Raw genomic sequence first — 21,290 nt, 5'->3', positions numbered from 1 at the left:
GGGCGTGGCTTTAGACGTCCCGGCTCGCGCTCCCATTCGCTCCCTCGTTCGCGTCCGTGGGCGGGGACTCCCATCCTCCCCTCCTTTCCCCTCGCGAACGCGGAAAGGGATGGGAGGCTGCCTTGATGTCTTCGGGGTGGAGTGTGGGATTCACAAACTCTCGACTCCTTGGGTGGCGGCAGTGTGTATCGAACGGTCCGAAAAAAATTGAAATTACGACGGAATAAAAAAAAATAAAGAGAGAAGGATATCATAAGGGTAGGGGCTTGCGATGGTCGTGGAGGGCAGAGCTGGAATCGGGTTTATTCGAGTGGGGGAGAGAGAGAGTGGGGAGGAGCGTGCTCGGGGGTGGCGTAAGGGGAGGGGTAGGGGTCTAACGGTAGGGGGTAGGAGTTTCCCCGGTAGAGGGGAGTGGTGTATGGTGGGGGGTGGCGAGAGAGCAGTGGAAATGAGTTGGCAAGTGGTGTTTCCTTGCCTCGTCCGTTTTACTTGCCTCGGTCTCTCTCGCCGACGATTGTTGTGTCACGGTCCGTCTCCTCTTCAAAAAAAAAAACTTTTCTTACCTCTCTTCTCCTCCTCCTTCCTCGCTCACCTCTCTTTCTCTTTTCCATCCCCTCTCCGCCCCCATCCGCCCCCACCCTTTTCATTTCCACCCCCACTCCTTCCATAGTTCCTCCACCGCCTCCGTTTTACAAGACCCCATTCCTCTCGCAAGTCCTTTACTGGATCCCGTGAGGGAAGGGAGCTCTAAGCAGTACCGTGGTTTCATCACACCGTCTCGCCCTTCCTGCATCATCGCACGTACGTTTACGCCACGTTCTCCGTGATCGTCATCCTCTTATCGAAGGAGTTCAGCGATCGGTGTCGTTTGGTGGGCTGTGTCCAGCGTCCCTCGAGAGGAAGGCGCTGGAAAATAGCTGTGATCGGAGTTTTTTCCGAGCCATGGACTGAGGTGCGAGATTAAGTAACCGTGAGGCGACTCATGGACTCGTTAGACTGAGTTCTCTTCGTGAAGAGCTGCGAGAGGTCATTTGTTTAGCACTTGACATCCAGGTCGCTGCGTTACTGTGACACAAGAGAGTGGAGAGCAGGACAGTGAAGCCATGGATACCAGAAATGTGCCGGGAGGCGTGGCAGTTCACGCGTGGTGTACTACAAGGCATCGTGCTGGGGGCCTTTATGTTTAAAACGAGATAGTGAGAGGCGTTTAGCGAGAAAAAGACCTGGAAGAGTGATTGAGAGTATTGGTGTGAGAACAATTCCAGTTTTGTAAAATTACTGTGCCATTCCCCCGGAAAAGGAGGACTTTTTGGTCTTTCGGCGCGGGAGTGACTCTGCAACCATAGCGGTGACGGCACTGCGTCCCGCGGACCTCCGCCCGCTCCGCCGAGCGACCATGATGACGACGGACGGCGGACCCGGTGGCGGCGGGAGCGGCGGCGGGGGAAGCCGGTGGGAGTCGCCGGCCGAGTCGGGAGTGCCGAGACGGGGAGACGCGGCCTCGCCGGCCGGCAACTCTTCTCCCGCGGCGCCCGCGACCGCTCCGTCCCCGCCCTTCCCCAAGCAGAAGATCTCGTTCAGCGTGGACTCCCTGCTCAGCGGCGGGTGCGGCGTCAAGAGGCCCGCGCCCACCTACCCCCAGCTCCACCACCACCACCTGCCGATGCCCCTGAGGCCACCACCGCCCCCGCCGCCGCCCCCGACGGCGCCGTCCTCGCCGTCGCGGAGGCCGTCGCCTCCCGTGGCGGAGGAGGCCGAGTCGCGGCTGAGGGCGATGCCCGATGAGGAGGAGGAAGAGGTTGAGGTGACGGCGAGGTCCGAGGACGAGGAGGACGAAGATGAGGAGGACGAGGAGGAGGAGGCGGGGGGGGGGCGGGGGTCGCCGGCGGGGAGCGGGGGCAGGGGGGGAGAGCACCACCCGCACCAGAGGCACCCGCACCACCCGTCGCCCGTGGACGGACACCCGCACGTGGCCCCCGGATGGGCCTTCCACCTGCCGCCCTTCGCCTGGATGCCATACCACAGGCCATCCTCACCCTCAAGTGAGTATATCTACCATTCTTGTATTGTTTTCCTTCATTACGTTTTTACCTTATTGTGGAAGGTTAGCACTGAAAGGCGAGGTTAACTGAATGTAAATTTATTTTTTTTTCCTCTTATGGAATGTTTGTTTAAGTCATTCCGCAGGGCTAAGAGTTCATTTTATCATACCAATTCATAATCGCCTATTGTCATCAATGACTTTGATGCAACAATGAGTCAATGAAACATTGACACAATAAATTTTTGCCTAATGCTCGACCGTAACCGAAGACATTCAATAAGCGAAGATTGTATCTTTCCAAAAATCAATAATCAATGTTGTTTTATTAATCTCTTACACGTAGTCATACACTTATTTTTTTGTCGTAGCTGACAATTAGCGAGTAATGCATGATAAATGTTATTCAAAATTACTTTTGTAGTTTAATTCCTGCTGCCGTAGATAATTACGTGGATTTAACGCTGAGCTTCTTTGGAGTACCTAGTAAATATCTTCCCTTCAAACCTTTCATTCATCAATTTCATAAATACCCAATATCATGGTTATGTTTGGATGGTGATCCAGAAAGATTGATATCGCACTTACATTTTACTCAATGTCGAATTTTTCTTCAGAATTCAATTCATCGCTCCAATCGGTCGGTTTTCGTGAGGATTTTATGAACTTACGGTGTGATTTTCTGTTCGCGGTAGCTATAAGGATCGAATTGTGTAAGGCGAATTGAAAATATTTCGAAAAAGGAATGTTATTTTCATTTGCATTGTCCTTTAGTACCTAATCCAATTTCCCGATCAACATCGCTAGAGCAAATCTTTATATGTTGGATTTTAGCGCAAACTACCATCTTCAACTTTGAGCATACTTTTGCGGGATATTGGTAATCACACGAAGCGACAAGTTTTCCAATCTTATAAGTCGAATCAATTGCTTAAACTGTATTAGAATTAGAAAAATCTTCTCGGGATACCGCGCGGGTTAGAACTATCTATCTTGAATAATCTAACCCGCGCGGTATCCCGAGAAGATTTTTCTAAAGTTGTTCGCCGGGAAAGTGTAAAATCATATGTATTAGAATTTTCGCACTTATGTTCATTTGTAATGATGATATCACGTAATTTTGACTTAATTGCATTCTCTTTATTGGTTTCTCTTATTCTGTAGAAATTTAGCATGGTTCCATTTGTTAAAAAAAAATTCAATGAAATGTTTCCAAACTGTTTATGTATTATGCGACAATTTTGCCATTAGTTGCTTTTAATGCACCAGTTCAAGACTTAAAATATTTTTACTTTTTCTCCAGAATAATTTCGTATTGTTCTACATTTGGCAAGGTTTATTCTATAACATTATCACTGATTTCAGTTTTATGCATGGCAATGTGTTGAATTAATTTTCTCTTTACATTGACTCAAAATAGCTACGCATCTGGTGATTTCTCGGATGAGTGTAGATAGATATTTCAAAGATACTTTTCTGATGCCAGTTATGGTGCTCCTAAAACTTTGTAATGTAATGGTCTCCATACACGCTTGTTCATTGTAGGTCCTAAATTTTCTATTGTCTCCCCGTTATAATAATTATATTTCTCTTTTGATGGAATTCTGAAAAAACGAACAGGCCGATGGTCTGCAGTTAATATTTTATTTCAAACTATTTTTTGACAGTCCGGTTGCAATATTAACATGGGCTATTTGTTATAGCGTCAAGAAAGCTAGGGGTATGCAATGTTATAATACATTTACGATGAATGGAGAATTTTTCATCCCAAACATTTTAACAGGTATCGAAATACGGTATGCCTGAATATAACCTGTTGAAATAGATTGATAAAATATTTACGTATGATCTACACTTCCTCACATATGTTGACTTTATTGCCTCTTTCCTTCTGTCTAATCTCTCCATCGCTGAATTACCGATCGGTATAAGAATACAATATGATGCGTGCGCATATCAATGGACTTGATCTACATTAAGGGTACACCCAACTTCTGAAAATCAACATGAATGTTTCCATCACAACGTTGTTAATAAACTATTTTCAATTGATGCCCCATGTTTATGTCTACATTATCCTTTAATAACAAAATTGCTTGGGTCAATATTTATGTAGTTATCATTTAATGAGACTGATGTTGCCAAAGCCGGTAAATGAGGAAACGTTTTTTTTTTAATCCTTCGCGTCAATCAATTACATACATAATATGGGATTCGTGATGTTATCTTCCTCTCATTGTGTTATGAAAAGAAAGTTACCTATAATTATTTCCTATTAGCACTACTTACGCCATTTATTTTCTGATCAATCTAAGCCTGATAAGGTTCAATTCATAGGTATTTTCTAAATTTCCAAATTACAGCGAATGATGAAATTTCATTTAATATTTCTCAATTTTTTGACGTTAATTTTTCTCTATATATAGCTCTGCCATAGCAGCTCACTCCCTTTTTTTAATAGCGACATTTATTTCATTCGACACTATGGCGAGAAAATACACATGAATTGTTTATATTAACCGCATTACAACGTTCATGAAACGACGTCGATGTTTATCGGCGATTTATTACCTCTCAATCAATTATAGAAGCATAAATATTATGAACTTGTAAGTATTGCCAATTTTTCCCTTCAGAACTTCATTATTTTATTTCAGTTCTTAATTGTTCTAATGGTGCAGATCAACGCACTTTCGTTAGCATTTCAGCTGAAATGTTTGTAGGACTGAAAAATTCCTGCTCTATTTTTATGAAAGCCTTCCATTAAGGTGGACATTCATTTTTAGCAAGAAATCAGCCGTAAGGAATCATTAGCGGGCGATAATCATTTGACAGTATCTCGATATCTTTTATAATGCCAAAACACACCGTCAGCTTACTGCATACCTTGTGGATAAGGTCACTAAGTAACTAATTCATTTTTAAAATCAAGTTGTGATTAAATCACTACCGAATAGGCTAATTCTTAATGCAATTAGTTACTTTGTTTTGTTGTTATTACTGCTGCGGTAATGCACCCTATTTTTCATGAATACAAAGACATGTTGATGCGTACATTCACCGGGAAATATGAGCGGTACTATCGCGAAAGCAAAAGAATGATCGTTTATGTATGACATCGCATTTGGAGTATCCCATGTTTAATGGAAAGAGGTATTTATAGTTGAATTCCATGAAGCGAAATAAAAATTTTGATTTGTATGTGACGCTTTATGTTTTAGATATTCGCCCGTAAGGAAAATTGAAGCATGGCAAATCAGATGCTTGCGGGTCTTATGAAAATATATGTTATCGGTGTAAAATATTGGGCAATTTGATACGTCAGACCTAAAGCTATCGATTATCATTGCATTGTTACCAACCATGTTCCTTAAGGATGTTTCATGAGTTTGAAACGAATGTATTCCATCTGTCACTTGTTATCTATGCTCTGACGCACTGCACACTCACTTCATTTCCAGTCCCTCTTCACCACTAAGTTGGTTCACCATTGTCGGTCATGGCATTGAATATCGGTTTCTATCTTGATGATGAGTGTGAAGATGGTTGACAGCGCCACGAGGCCACCGAAATGTATCGCCCGTCTCCCCCTCTCCCACGATATATATAAGTTGGATTTATACGGCCAACCTATCATTTTCATTCAACTGAAGAGATCAAAGTGTGAAAGAGAAGTCAGTGGTTGGTCCTCACATACACTCCTATTGTACGGAGGAAAATATTTGGAAGAAAAATACCTCTCCCACGAAGGATTTTGCGTCGAGATGGATTTCATAACTGAATCATCCTGTTTGATTTTTCTGTTGAATCTAACGTTTTAACACATTTTAACATCAATAAGGCGCTGTTACTCATGTAAGGAAGCCGCATGCCGGAATATTGCGTGTTTTGCCTTTGTACTTCATGTCTTTTCAACTTAATCTATTATCATTTTATAAGGAAGGAAGAAATTGCTTTGGTTGAATATCTTCAAGGATGAGATTTAACCGCAAATTTATTGAAGCAAGTGTGCATTGAAAGAGAATTATGGTAATATTTATTGCTATAGTTAATTACACCTTGGTTGACTTTTAAACCTTCATGTTTGTATGAAATGACGTTAATATCAACCATTCTACTACGATTCGTAATTAGTTGTTTCTGATTATCTATAAATACGTATACAAAATCTCTCCCTTGAAGTGTTTTCATCGGATTCAGAAGATTCTTTGCACAGTATCAGCATCTGTCATGTTCCACAGAAAATTATAATTTGGTTTGCACTCTGAAATTACAAAATATTGTTAGGTTAAATTAATTGGCCCAGATATACCGCGGTTTCCTCAGATTAAATGCACACAAGAGTGCTCTAGGTTGTTGCGCAGTGGTCTAAAGTTGTAATCAGCATTGAAAGTTTTAGTTAATGAATGTTTGTTTAATATTTATAAATGGATTTTATTAAAATTCAGATACTACTTCTTCGGGGGTAGTATCAGAATTATAGTAAATCTTCGTAGCCGGTATTGAGTATTCTGTATTCATGAGTGTTCATTGCAATGAACTTATCATTGCCTATCGTAGTAGATAACATGAATGAAAACGCTATCGTCAATCTGATCCTTCCTGTGATCATGTATTTTTCTTGGTCGCTTGCGCGGTAGCCGAAAAAGTCTTTTGACTATATGAACCCTGTAGTAGTTACCGATCCTGGTTTAGTGTGAAAGAAGGGGTGTATGTGAGAGCCATGGAGCGTGGCAGGGGTTGATGTAGTGGGGTGTGAAGGGAAGGGAGTGGAGGAGTGAAATTGATATCATTTCGGTGGAGTTGGGCGCCCTAACATCTCTGTTTCACGGGGCGGCGATTTTCGGCCGGGCGTCGAGATAAGCAATTACGGCGGCGGGGGTTGCTTGGCGGTGGTCACACAGGCTTCCCTCCTCTCCCCCCGGGCACCAGTAATTCCCCACCAAACGAAGAGAGGCGTCTACTCCACGCGCGTTTTTCCGAAAGACGGACGGCCGCTGAGGCGAGGATACGCGCTCACGTCACGACAGGGGGTGGGAGGATGGGCCGGGCCTTTTTACGATAGATGACCATTTATTGCTATTGATGCTAATAAAGCAACCAATTAACCAACTACCCCAAGCATCCTTTGGATAGTCTTTGAATGATGCTAAACAAGAGGATAAAATCTGACTTAGGTGATGATATTTTACTCGGAATATGAAAATATCATTAATAGTTATTTACCTCAAATGATTACAAATTGTATATAATTTTGGGTGCAATATTTGTATTTACCAATTCTGTGTTAGAAACTGCATCAATTTCTAGTTATAAACAGAGTTGATATTTTTTGTGGAGATGTTTTTAAAATTACATAATAGCGATGGATGCTACTCCGATCGGGACACCAACCTAGCGATGACTCTCCAGCCTTCGTATTTTATCCATGCCTGGGTAAATCAATCGTCGATTGTTGATCAAAATGATCAGCACTCTAATAACTATAAATGAACCCACTTTTCAACAGACCATAGGTAAATTCATGTCATGTACCCCATTATACCTAGGCGGAACGTCGTTCGAAGCGCATTTCCTTCATATTTGTTTACGGCTGGTGTCCTATAACCCCCGCAACACGCCTATAGAGGCAGCATGCGATATCAGAGGCGTAACTAGGAATATGCTTTGGAGGGGGGGGGGGAATGAGAGGAGATGGGGAAGGGTGACCTCCCACCCACCACCCCCGTTTTAAGAGAATTTTGGAAAAATGACGTGCCTGCAAATACATTTTACATAATTATAGCACTTAAAATTTGGGTTTCAGTAAAAGGTTACCTTAAAGGTTAAAACCTTAGGTTACTATAAGTCAAAACTAGACAATATTTTTGAAAATTATTTTTATTTCTCTGAGGCTTTGGAGGGATCTATCCCCCTCGACAACCCCCCCCCCCCCCCCCCCCCCCATAGTTACGCCACTGTGCGATATAGTACATTGATATAGATGATTTTCAAACGAAATAAAGAATTATACTACGTCAATTGAAGTAGAAATTGGTGCCATCGTTGGTCAGCATCGGAAACTTAGAATCGTGGTTTTGTTAATCATATTATTGGGCAGTAACTTATCAGATCACTCCAATGATGAAAACAGTTAGCAAACAAGATTCTCTTCGTGGAATGAGTGAAAAGGTCTTTTCACGACAATTCCCTCAGCGTTTCACCCCCTCGTGTCGATACGCTTACTGGCGAGACCTAAAGCGGCCATTAATCATGTACGCCTAACACCCTCGTGTGCATACACACACCCCTCCGCATCATAGGCCTATCTTCGACATCCGCCCCTCCCGCCCGGGGCGAAGCAGCCACGTGACAAGGTCCCCTTCCTTCCCGAAAACCTTCCTACCGACCGCCCTCATCCTCAATTTCCTCGCCCTCCCCCGAGATGCCGCCACAATGGAACCGCGAGGTGAGAAATTAATAACCAGCGCCCTTGTTTGTTTATGCAAATTCGCCCGGGATTTTCATTGGCGCTGTGTCGCGCGCGAGCCTAAGGTTTCATCTCGGATCGCTATCTGTTAAATATTACTGCTCTCGCTTCTCGGGGTTCAAGAAAATGGTTGGATACCTTCGGTGTCTTCGTTTTGTGGTACAAAAACCGTAACTGGTACTGTCTTATTCAGGAGTACTTCAGAGATACTGCCGAATTTTTCTGGTATTGCATGATATTGTTTCGTTCGGTTTCAAGAATTATTCAATCCCTCCCGCGCAATTGGATATGTCATACTTGGTTAAGAAATTCGGCATTTATAGCAATGAATTTTTACATGCATTGCTCAATATTGGTACGCTCAGCTTCAAACTTCAGCACAAGTATTCGTGAATAATTGTGTTCATAATTGGCCCAGCACGTTATTGCTAGTAGTAGGCTAATATATCGAAAATAAATTGTAGTGATTAAAATAGATTAGAAGTTATTAAGGTGCTACGAATGGTAAAAATGAAAGCCTCTTAATATTTCCAAAGGCATAGGCAAGAGAGCAGTTGGAAAATTGTATATGAAGAAACCAAAATCAAGTGTGTCGGGTGAAATTATCCTGAATGAGAGACAGTACTAATCGTTCGTGACATTTAAATGCAGCATCCATTATTTTGTTTTATAGGCAGCAGTGCAGTATAGCTTTGGACCTTGACGGCATAATTATTTTGATAAAGCAACAAAGCCCTGAATATTTTTTTTGAAAAATATTATTGATCAATTAAATTAGCTTGAATGATTTCTTTTGAAGCCTTTGACACTTACAATTAGATTGGCACATTTACCTCTTCGGTTGACAAACCTCAGCTGTTTATTTGTCCAGCGCAAGTTCGAAGGCGTAGTTTCTGTCTACAGTTTTTTTCTCGGAACTGCGTGGAATATTTGATGTGGGATACACGTTGTGTAACTCTGCCGAGTAGTGGCAATGCACAGTGTAACGTGAGTGATTGCGGGATATACTTTGCATTTCAATGCAATTCATAGGAAATTTCGTAGGTTGCACTAGCAAGATAGCACTGCAAGAAAAACGTGCTTTGTACGTAGTCTCGCGCACGGGTACACCAAGGATGAAATTCAATTCAGAATAGTTTAGATGCATAAATTCATAATCGTAGTATCACAGCGGCATCCAAATCCAGCACAGGCTATAGACACTTAGAAAAACTGAATGGTGACGTGGTATCCCTCAGAATTTCATCCTTGGTATTCCAAGATTGCGTTCTTCCCGTTTACGTACTACTCTTTCAGGAAGTTATTTAGTGCGTTTTAAATCATTCTAATGATTTTCCGCATTTAAAATTTGAGTTTTTTCGTTCAAAATATCTAATTCAAGAAACCATGCTAGAGTAATTGTTTTTTAGCCGTGACGCGCTCATTACCATCCATGTCCCTCAGAGGCTCTTATTTAAGAGGCAATTTTTATCAAATTAAGGTAAACCACGTCAGCGTTCAGTTTTTTAGGGCAGTAAAAGTTTAAAGCCCGTGCAAGATTAGAACTCTGCTCTGACTTAACGATATCTATGAATTGAGTGGGTTTGAAGCCAAGGGGTAAAAGTTATTTTTTTCTCAACTGAGTTAGGTAAAGTTGATTCTTAGAATAAATTAGAACACAAAAACCTGGTTACCAAGGGAAACGAGTGAGTCTCTGTTCTGTGCTGACATCCAGTGGAAAATCAAATGCACTACTAAACATCTAATTGATCTCGTTTTTTTTCTTTACCTAATTTCTGTACCTAACTCTGCGTAAAAAAGAGAAATCACTTGTACCACTTGGCTTCCAACCCACTCAACTGATATATTTTAACTATTGTAATTGGGGTTTCGGTGCAATACCAGCAGGTGACCTTCATGCCACAAAAGAACTTCGAATTAGTTTTTAAAGGATAATTTATCCTTGTATTTCTCTAATAATTACTAGTGACTTGAAATTTCACTGCTTCGACCTTATGGCGGTGTTGATTTTCCTGAAGGCGTTGAAAAATTAAAAGTTTCATTGAGCTGTTAGTTTTAGTTGACAGTTATTATAAATTCTCTTATACATGCAAAACTGGCATCAAGGGAGAGGCGTAGGTCGGAAAGTTGGTAGCGATTGTATTTGTTTTCCCCAAACCAACTTCTGTCAACATTAATAACGTTATTAAAATGATAATATCTAGCATTTCGCTTGCGCAATGGCGTTATGGCGCAGTGCTGAGGTTCTGCTGACTTTTTTGTTTACAATTCTCAATATTATCTTAATGCTGAAAACAGGGATGGACTGGGGTGATATGCACTTATATGCCAATGAAAGGCGTCGAAGCAGTTAATTATACGAGAAAATAATATACATTATTATCTTAAAAGAATGGTGCGGTTTCATTCATTCATGGTAAGATATACCTAAGGGAATTCCAAGATCTTATTTTCTTGTCGTAGTAAATCAAAAGCTTATAGAAAAAAATTAGCGACCCAAACCACTAACAAGATAAATGAAGCAATGACAACCATTACTTAAGAAATGTTAACTATTCTTTGGATAGAAGTTGAGTATTGTTTGGGAATTTGTCGAAGGGCTAATGGTTCACATTTTGCAATTTATTAATTATCTAAAAAAAAAGTTGGATACGAGAAGTTAAGCAATTAAAATAATAAGCATGCAATTACGCCGATGGACGCGCACTTACATCCATGCCCTGAATGGGAGAAAATCCGCTAAGACGGGATTCGAATCCGCGACCCCTGGATTAGTAGGCGAGTACTTTACCCCGCCACCGAATAGAAATTGAAAATTTATAGTTACACGAACCCTGTCTAATGTCTATAGGAAATTTTGTCATGTTTAAGTTATATATCTTGCCTATCATTAAGGGATTCCGTACACGGACAACGCTCGCAGTAACCGTTAACAGGGACACCTCTGTTCGTCTGCCTCACCCTATGGGATTTGCCGATTCCCTCCACGGGACCTTCCCCGGACATACCCCCAGCCGCACGTAGGCCTCCTCGGCCCCGCGCACACGCCGCCAACGCAATCATCATCCCACGTGGCCCGTATTCACCCTCGCGACTCGCTATCATCGAGGGACGTTCAAGCGTTTGACGCTATCACGCCGCGCGAGGGACCGCCGAAGGATTCAGCGATTGGACGGAGAAATCGTCCTTCATCCCTCTTAAGTCAATCCCGCGTCCCTTTATCGCGCCAATCAGAATCTCCCTCGCCGCCAAACCCCCCTATATCCGTCTTCCCGCCCACACCAATCCGCGAGCACTCTTCCCGCCGTTTTCTTCTCCCACATCAACCTTGCCTAGTTGTCTGTTTCCGGCGGTTAGGGTGAATATCTTCTTCCTATCAACGGTTTTCATTACTTATGCCAAGAGCATTCACGAAAATCGGTGTCTAAGAATGGGATTTCGTCTAAAAACGGGTAGTTAAAAAAGGAAAAGTATGGTGACATTAGTTTATCTTCATCCTTTTTCGCAAAGCATGGGGATTGGTCTAGAAATAGCGCTCGCCGTTGCCATTGTTTCCTCCCTCCCCAACCCTTTTTTAAAATACTTATGTGGATTATTTATAAAGTAAATTGTATTATTTGAGAATATAATATGAATAAGAAAGGATTTGCTAACTTCTCGCTTATTCCCTAATTTGATTACGATATCGGTTGTTCTGGCTTCCTACTGACCTCTGATTTTCAAAGCAAAGCTAAGATAGTGTTTGAAACAGCCGCGTTAAATGCCATTTATAAACTTTGGTACAGATAGCACTGGCTATGGAATACGTTTTCTTCTAAAGTATGCTTCAGAAAACAAATATGTCGCTATTTCTCGCGAAGAAAATCATTCTCATGGGAGCTTTAGTGATTCCGTGAAAACGGAAAACAGGTCGCACGAGAAATTGGCCTCGTCATTTCCGTAATTATCTGTCTGAATTTCGGCATATTTTCCGTTTGCAGTTATTAAAATGCGTCTAATGATATTTTATAAGGTCATTGACATGACTTCGTGTCGCATGGGGATGGAGTACATTTTTAATGATGAAGAAAAAATGATGGGGAACCTGGAAACAGTTTTGGCCTGCAACTCACGCATGCCGACGAGGGATCCATAATGAAACTATCCATCTGATAGATGGAAGAGTTGGCTGCTCATTAAAGCGCTTCCGCTATCGTAGAACATATAAAATGCTACATCATTGCTGACATTGTGACTGTGGTCATGTAACCACTTTAACATGAACAATCTATTCGCTTTACCCTTTCGTTAAGAATTGTCCCCTATGAAGTGGGAACAGTTCGTAACTCTTCCGTAAATTAGTTACGAATACCGCAGGGAGTTCGGAATATTTATTTGGTGAATTATAACGCTACTATCAGTTTACCGGTGATAATTAGTGTATATTTTACCAGACCTCCTTACTTATGAGTATAACGGTACCCTAAGTACTTTACTTTGATGGGCAACTATTTATTTTTAATCTTCATTTTATGTAATGTCAGCAGGTATATATTCTTTCAGTATGTAAAACTATGTTAGAACACCTTCTGACTGGTTACTCTGTATTAACCACTGATGCTATACGAGCCATCATGTTGTAACTGGTGATTATACGTTCTTGCTAAGCATCTAATGCTAGGTGCTACAATAAATGAATGAGCAACTGAAGAATGACCGCAGTATGCTAAGTGAGTACGCAGTGTATATATTACCTGTTAAGAGGCATCCGATAAATCATTGCACTATATAGCCTTGATAATTACTTGTGAATATTATTTTTGCATGAGAAAATAATTCATTAAGAGCTATTAATCCATTGATTGGATGAATACAAGCATGGAAACTATCTTGGCCATTCATCAAGATTTAAATTTATGCAGTTCAAGTAATTGGTGACTCTTAAATACGCCGCAGTAAATAAGAAATTTCATGGTTCATTTTCATGATCCCTTAATTGATGAAGAGCTATCACATTTATTTGTTTGTTTTGAATTAGCTCGTTCACTTCTTCGTGTCAGCTTAAATGTAATGAAATATTAAAATTATTGCGGATATAAGTTTATCAGCAGTAGCTTCCAGTGTTTCTATTCTTTACAACATAAAATAAGAGTAAATAGTGGCAAGTTTACGTTTAAACGTTCGGCTGAAACAATTATCAGAGCGTAAGATTTTTGTTCCAGATTAAAATTCATTAGGAAGTAATTATGTTTCTTGTGACACGGTCTATATATAATTATAACTTTTTACATAGGTTTGGAATGAAGGAAACTAAGTGTTATTATATAATGACCTAAGGCTAGTTATAATGATTTTATTGGTGGGCTTGTAAAGCCCATAATGCCTATCTAATATTTTAATTTGGAATATAATTTCATAATGATTCTTCAGACTTCTTCCGATTCATGCGTCATCTAGCATGCTCTCTATTTCCAATCCAATGATTTTTTCACGGGAATCAAAAAATATCTTATCATTATTAATAGTATTAAGTTAAAATTAATTCTATTGCTTTTTTGGTGTTTTCGTCGGTTTTTCTCCTCATTAATCGGCAAACTCTGTTTGGTATCTTCTGCGTGCATTGCTGATGTAAAATCCTCAATCCTATTCCGGATGTCACAGAAACTCAGCATCGTAAAATGTTTTGCATTGGAATAGTATGTGAGCATTATTTAGTTACCACGATTGAAGATTCGCAAACTCATCCTGGTTGAAAAATATTCTAGTAACAGTTGGAATCATTAAGCTTAAATGTATCTCACTGTAATTTTCCGGCCAAACTTGCTTTTATTTGTTTGATTGCTTGATTTATTTTCCTATTGCCGATAATGCTAACACTATTTAAAAATTAAATACCAAATAGATTTAATGTATTTTCTTAATTGCTCTTGACATGCTGAAGTCATTTGTCATATTCATGGGCGTTTTCGGTCAGTTTAATTTTCCTAACTAGTTATTGATTCGTGTTTCTTTTCGAATCAAGTCATGACCTTATCAATCGGGGTTATATGTTAATCACGTAAGGTCATCTACGTAGTAAGAATTGAGCGATGGATCATGGCACTAATCTCGGGTAAAATCTACAGCGTCTTGTGAGGAAGTGAAGCTGTTTATGATTGCTAAAAACTAAATTCAGCCGAAAAATTGGTGCTAATATCTCTCTATGTGATTCTTTTAGTGCACTATAATGAGGTTCTCGCATACGAGCTAAATCTAAAGAGTTGGGGATTCATAAAGGCATTATATTATTGATTCATAAAAACAATTTACTTTATGGTTAAGAATAAGGGTTATCACAAAATATTGGATCACTTTTGAACTTGGTTTTAATGAAAACAGAATTTTTTGCAGTTCATGTTTTTTTTATTTTTCCTTTCAAAAGTTTTTACGCAAATAAAAAATGCATTATGTGCGCTCTTAGTCGCTCGACAATTTTCCAAATGATACTCAACTCATGTCCAAACATTGATTAACTTTTCTTCTTAAATGATTGTCTAAGCTTCATTAATCCTGTTCAGTAAGCGGTTTAGTTCGCGAATTATATGCCTGTAAACAACGCTTTTGATGTACCTATCCCCACAAGAAAATAAGATCTTGAAATTTCCCTAATACATTCCCATGAATTACTGAAATCACACCATTATTTTATGATAAACCAGTGTATAATTTTCTGGTATAATTAACCGTATCCACTAAGGTTTCCGTAAGGGCGCACATCTTCATTGTTGTTGGATCTGCGACGGTGTAGTGGAGTTGCCAGGTGATGACAATGCTGCGGCCATTTTGTGGCCGAACCCTAGCGCGTTAAAATGCGTCCGGAAATCGAGAAGGGACCACAGGAAGTGGTCTTAGAGAATGGCAGGGATGACCTCAGCCGAAAGAGAAGTCGTTTCAACACAATCTCCGACCCAGGATCGCGTCCCATTGGTGCCATCATTTCTCCAGCCTGTCAAAACCTTCATTCTTATTTTTAACCCACGTCTTTAGCGGGAACTAGCGTTGCTCACCAAACGATTAAAGTATGTGGGAGGGGAACTGGTGTATTTTCAGAGGTCGTTTACGCGCCCTGCCCAGAATCTTCCCGCCGGCCTTATTTTCCGTTCGCGAGACCTTTACACCATCCCCCCACGGGTTACCGCAAGGGGGATCTGGCATCCATAAAAATGGGGAGAGACTTTTAAGTGGATATTGTCGCTAAGAGGGTCCAACCCCCTTTTCTCATTCACCCCGCCCTCTTTTCCTCGACACTCAAAAAATTTCTCCGGCCCCGCAGATGCCCCAAACGTTTTCAATATACTACATACATATATATACTAAGCACACATGTATGCGAGCGCGCGGCGTCCATCATCACCTCGTCACCAAGATCATTAAAGCCTCACCCATCCCATCAACCCTTGTCTTCCCCCACCACCATTTACCCACAAGGGTTTCCCATTTGTTTTTTTTTTTATTCTTTCTCTGGTAGCCCTTCCCAACTCAAAGCGCGTAAGAGTTTAGTGGGATTCGGTCTCCGGTTGTCCCCAGCTGTAAAAGTAATGATGTCCAAGGTGCCTCCTCGAGTCTTTGGAGCCTTTGGTTTTAACGACTGTTGGAGTCCCGCCTCCCGCCATATATTACCGACTTTTGCCTTAATAACCCCGATGATTTCAGATGTCATCCATGGCCTAAATTACGTTTCAGGAAATCTCTTGTGGAGTTAAATTGCTTCAGTGCATAAACCCGGGCTATCAGAAAATGAGGCAAAACTAGAGTAAACTGTGAAAGTGAGATTTACCTGTAACACAAAAAAATTGTGACTCCTGAGATTTAAAATAGGTATTCTTGTTCCCAGAGCGGTGTTATAGCTTGTTAATGGCAGTGAGCAGTCAAGATAATATTAATTACTATGCATCATAATTTAATTAGGACTCACACACGCCTAATCTGTACCGTTTAATACCGGTCCGCTATTCTAGCTCCTCTGGTTCATATCGTGCAAATTTTCCCTTTGCATAGGCATTTTCATTCATTTTCCCATGAAAATGATGCAAATGATGCTCATCGTAATTCTGATTGCCCGAAATAACTTCGTGAATGGGGGACACGATAACACATTAAGTTTACACTTTGTTCTCAACGTGTTTGAAATTTGCTCCTACTGTTAGCATTGGAAATTAGTCATGCAATTTTAAATCGAAGAGAACCATAAAAAGCCAGGGAGAATATAATTTCGTTTCACTGTCAGTTATCGCTATAAAATATGGCTATTGATCCCCGATATCGATATTAGGATATTTTACGCTTAATCCTTTGCATTAATTTATGACCGAAAAAATTCTCTTTCGGATGAAGTTACTCAACGAAAAGCCCCCACGTAGTATATTTTTCCGCAATACTTAGTTAGTAAGAATTACATAAAATATCGATAAATCTTATTTCATCAACAGCTAAGCTATAATTTAGGCCCTGGTAAAATAAAACGATCATGAATACTCATTAGTTTTAACCATTGCTATTGCTTAAACAATCCCATAAACTATATGATTTTATCTCGAAATTGTACGATTTTTAAGTCATTCCCTCCAGTATCGGAGTAAGGCACGTCAAAATACCCAGATGTTGAACCGTGTAACGATGCACATCCCTCCACATAATTGAATAATAAGTGAAAAATTGCATTACTCCTCCCGTTGGATGACAGCAATCTGAAGATATAGCTGAATATTTAGCGGACAAAGTTGTTTTCTAAATCCATTTTTTTCGTAAAATTGGATTCCGGTCTCAGGTTGGAGGGGATGGATCTGAATTTCATACCAGAGGGCCCTGATTCAACTGAAGTTTATTATGGTCCGGTAGTCGAACGTGGTCATGTGGTCAGCGCAGGCCCGTGGCCTCAGTTGCGTCATTATTAAGAAGTCGTAAACAATGAGGGTGAACTTCTTGGAATCAGTTGTAAAGTGGTTTAAACTACTTATGTGAATGCGAATCAATGCAAATATTTGTTAAGAAAATATCAAAATACTCCCTGAAGTGAAGAATTTGTTGATGGTAATTCGCCATTCTAAGCCAATTTGAGTATTCCTCCTTACAGACTTATTTTTTGTGGAGGTCTATGGAAAATATTCTATTAGAATCCTCATAATTTCCATTCATTATTATTAGGGTAACTGTAAATTGGAATGTGGGAAGATGGGATGATTTTCAGCACAGTTTCTGTATTAAATCAATTTAATTTTCAATGTAATCATGCCACAATATGCCCTGCAATTTTATGAATTCATAATTTTGCCTTCGTTTATTGGAGTCTTGGACTTACAATTCTCTCAACCTGCTACCAGAATCCAATGCTACGCGCGTCCAAATGTCCTGGAACAAAAGCAGAGTAACTTTTATTTTTTATTTTATAAATATCATTCCCGTTTAGGCATGGTTTTCTGCTGCTCTCAAGAGAATGTTTTGAATAATTTATGAACTAGTTATTTTTCTCTTCATAGCGGATGACTTCAGCGGTGCATTAATTAGTTACGCTGCTTAATATTCCGAGTACACTTGTCTAAGAGAAAAAATATCTCCTGGTCAACGGTTCCAATGATGTTTTTCTTAAAATGTATAATCTCGGGTTCCGTTTTAATTCGTTAGTTTTCGTTCAAAAAAGGCCAAACTTCAAGTAGTGACCAGTTCAAGAGAATAATGAGAAACATTATGAGACCATGTAAATCTCCGTCTTTAGATAGTGTTTTACGTACGGACAAGAAACCTTTCGGAAAGGTGGAATTTTAACTCAATGAAATCCGTGAGAAAAGGACAATAACTGCTGTAGTAGTGATTTCATGCAAGGCACTGGAAATTTTGCCAATACCAGCGATATTTTTAGAAAAAAACTTTTAATTACGTTAGAAACGGTATTGAAAATATTTGAAAAATCGAGTAGCTCTTAGTTGTGCTTTTTAGTGGCACAGAAAAAGTATATCCAAATAAGAAGCCTCCTGAGACTGAATAATGTGGGTATGGAACTGACAACCCACTTTGTAAAGTATTCACCAATTCCAATCGTTTCATATAACATATTCCCGGCAGTTATAAATATCTTCCCTGTATAATTGCCTCACTTGAACTACACGGAACGAGTGTGCTATTCATTTATGTGTTGCCAGGAAGTTAGAGAAATGCTAAATACGGAAGGAATTTATTTCTATGCCTGTTGATGGACGAAGTGCGTTGCATTGTTTCCACAACTTCATGCCTCAATAGTACGCATTTAAATTATTCTTGAAAATGCAAATTTTTGTTTCTGCGAAAATATAATTTTATTTCATCATGCTGATTAGATACGGCCGCTGTCAGTCAATTTAAGTTAATATTTTTTACGCACGAATTCCATTATATTTGAGCGAGCGGAAAGAGTCTTGGCTTATGTCTCTGCATCAGGTAAATAACATACAGCAGGAAATACTAGCTATGATGCCCCTCTGTTTAAATTTTGGCTCGTATGAATATGAATTCAACGTACAAATATGCTTTTGTTTCTCAGTACTTTTTGCGAAAAATTTGTGATCAAACATTTTTAAAGGTTGTATTATGTTTGGGAAGCATGCCTGTATAATACTTGGTTGCGAAGTGTAGCTCAACAGAATATTTATGTATTCTTAATATGATTGCAATCAAAGGCTGAATATAAAAGTTAATATTTGGTATGCATTCACTGAAACGCATGTCGTGAAATGTATGCTCATCTTATGTGTTTAATAATATTATTTCATGCGCATAGTGCGTTGTGATAAATTCTATGAAGTCGTCACTTCCAAAGTATTCAATTGAGTCGCTTGTAGTTTTTTCCTCAGTGACCGCTTTCCATGGATCATATGTTATGGGATTTCTCTTATTCTTTTAACATGCACCAAAATCCCTTTCAAAGCACCAATACCCTCCATAGCGATTGCCCTCTTAATTCATGACCGTTCGCATCTGCCCTCTTTGTTTTGAATTGCCGCAACTCAACGTCGGATTATATCTCATTGATAAAATATTTATTTCCCAATCCCGTGTGTCGTGCCGCATCCAAAAATATAATAAAACGATTGCACGGACCCGCACAGCAGCGAGAGCCGAAGAATTTAGAATTTTTTTTTTGCGGATGACGACCGTGCGCGATTGAATTCATACGATAAACAGAGAGCATTTTAATCGGATCGGAGGAAGAGGAGGGAATAGGTATAAAGAAATCGATTTTGATCGGAAAATTTTGATCGCACAAATTTTCTCTCTCTCTCTCTCCCGACCTCCCTGGGCGTAGTTTTGAACCCAAGAGCTCGAAAGCAAAGAGCAAATCCGCGGGTGGGTGTGGTCGCGCGGATAAAAAGATCCTTCGACTGGCCGAAAGCGAGCGTTAAAAGTTTTTCCTGTTTTTCGATTGTAATGGGCGCATATGGCAGCCTCACCGCAGCTCGGGATTCCCTGCTGTGGGCGTCCCATATGCCTCGGAACCAACTACGCAACCAATAGCGGTGGGAGGATGATACGGGTAGACCGACTTTATTTCCCGAGTGATTGAAAATTCGCTCGTCCAACTGGACCATATTTTCGGTAAATATGTGCGGAATGAACACAATTGGCAGGATACACTTCGTGAGTAAATGCGCAGCAGTTATGAATTGTGATTCTGAACGGAGACATTTATTTTTCTGCTTAAACTAATATTTTTCCTAGTATCAGTTTTCAGAATGTCCAAATTTAAGAAATAAAAAAATAATAACTGTTTAAAAATTATTTTAAAAATGTTGTTTTTAAAATAAAAACGCGTAATAGACAGCAAGAACATGAGATCTCCGCCTAGCTGGCTGATGCGTTTCATGCACAACTCAAACTGACTAAAATAAGGCCAAAACTTAGCACATTATATTCCTAGTGTCACTTATAGGCGCATTAAGAGCAGATTTTAACTGAAAACAATATTTGTTAATATCCTGTCATTAGATAATAGCCCCAAGCATTGCAAGGTGATTTTTCCTCCAATTTATTTTTATTATAATTGCTATTTTTCGATACTTAGATCTTTTATCAGTTTTTCTATCATAGCGACAAACGCTTTTAGGAGAGTAATGAACATTTTTTTTTCTTTTCCTTTGACAATCACCGCCATATGAGCCTGTATAAATATACCGATTTTCAAATTTACATTCCAGAAGTCAAGCTCATTAGACTCTATTTTTTATGGCAGTCGATCGATAAAGTACAGTAAGAGGATTATATTTTGAAATTTTCATGAAGAAGATTACTTTGTTTCTCACTCCATTATCATTAACATGATTACGTCCTCATTACGATATTGAATCCGCGTTATCATCTGCGTAGCGTCAACCAACGCGGGTTTGAAATATGACGACGGTTTTCCCTGGTTACTGCTTCCAATCTGAATGTTATTATGGTTGGGTCTAACTAGGGTAGGAATAGTTTAATGGGTTAAGGAGCGCCGATATTCAGTCAGAAGCAGACCGACGTAAAAGCCGGCGGATTCGACATTTATAGCCATTTGTTTTCGCCGGCGTTAACTCTAAAGAGGAACTGATGGGGAAATAAAAGAACCACAGACGGACGACCATTCTATTGCTAAAGAGGAGACGAGCGTAAAAGAAAGGCACACTCACAAAAAAAAGAGGTCTATCTGCCGTTCATTCCCGTGGGCCCAGACAAAGGATGACTTTTATGCGAAACCTGAACCAGATTGGCATATTTCACGCCCGGCCCAAGGGGGAAAACCAGCAGACTCGGTATTCAAAAATA

The 21,290-nt window shown here is 40.1% G+C and overlaps 2 protein-coding genes across 2 annotated transcripts in view; both read left to right on the top strand.

Annotated features, from left to right (window-relative positions):
- Window positions 1-644: 644 nt before the first annotated feature.
- Window positions 645-1,864, top strand: LOC124174203 (wiskott-Aldrich syndrome protein homolog; the record flags this gene model as incomplete). The annotated part of the gene is made up of 1 exon (XM_046553300.1): window positions 645-1,864. A coding segment is annotated over exon 1 (468 nt), but the record flags the coding sequence as incomplete, so codon positions are not given.
- A 28-nt stretch (window positions 1,865-1,892) lies between these two features.
- Window positions 1,893-21,290, top strand: part of LOC124174031 (homeobox protein MSX-1-like) — a 32,251-nt gene continuing 12,853 nt past the window's right edge. The window contains exon 1 of the mRNA XM_046553172.1: window positions 1,893-2,042. Coding sequence (XP_046409128.1) covers window positions 2,012-2,042 — 31 coding nt within the window. The 5' untranslated portion in view covers window positions 1,893-2,011. The remainder of the gene's footprint in view (window positions 2,043-21,290) is intronic.

This window comes from Ischnura elegans, chromosome 2 (genome assembly GCF_921293095.1).
Source record: "Ischnura elegans chromosome 2, ioIscEleg1.1, whole genome shotgun sequence".
Lineage (NCBI taxonomy): Eukaryota > Metazoa > Arthropoda > Insecta > Odonata > Coenagrionidae > Ischnura > Ischnura elegans.
The sequence above is the reverse complement of the archived record's forward strand: the minus strand, read 5'-3'. Positions and strand labels throughout refer to the sequence as shown.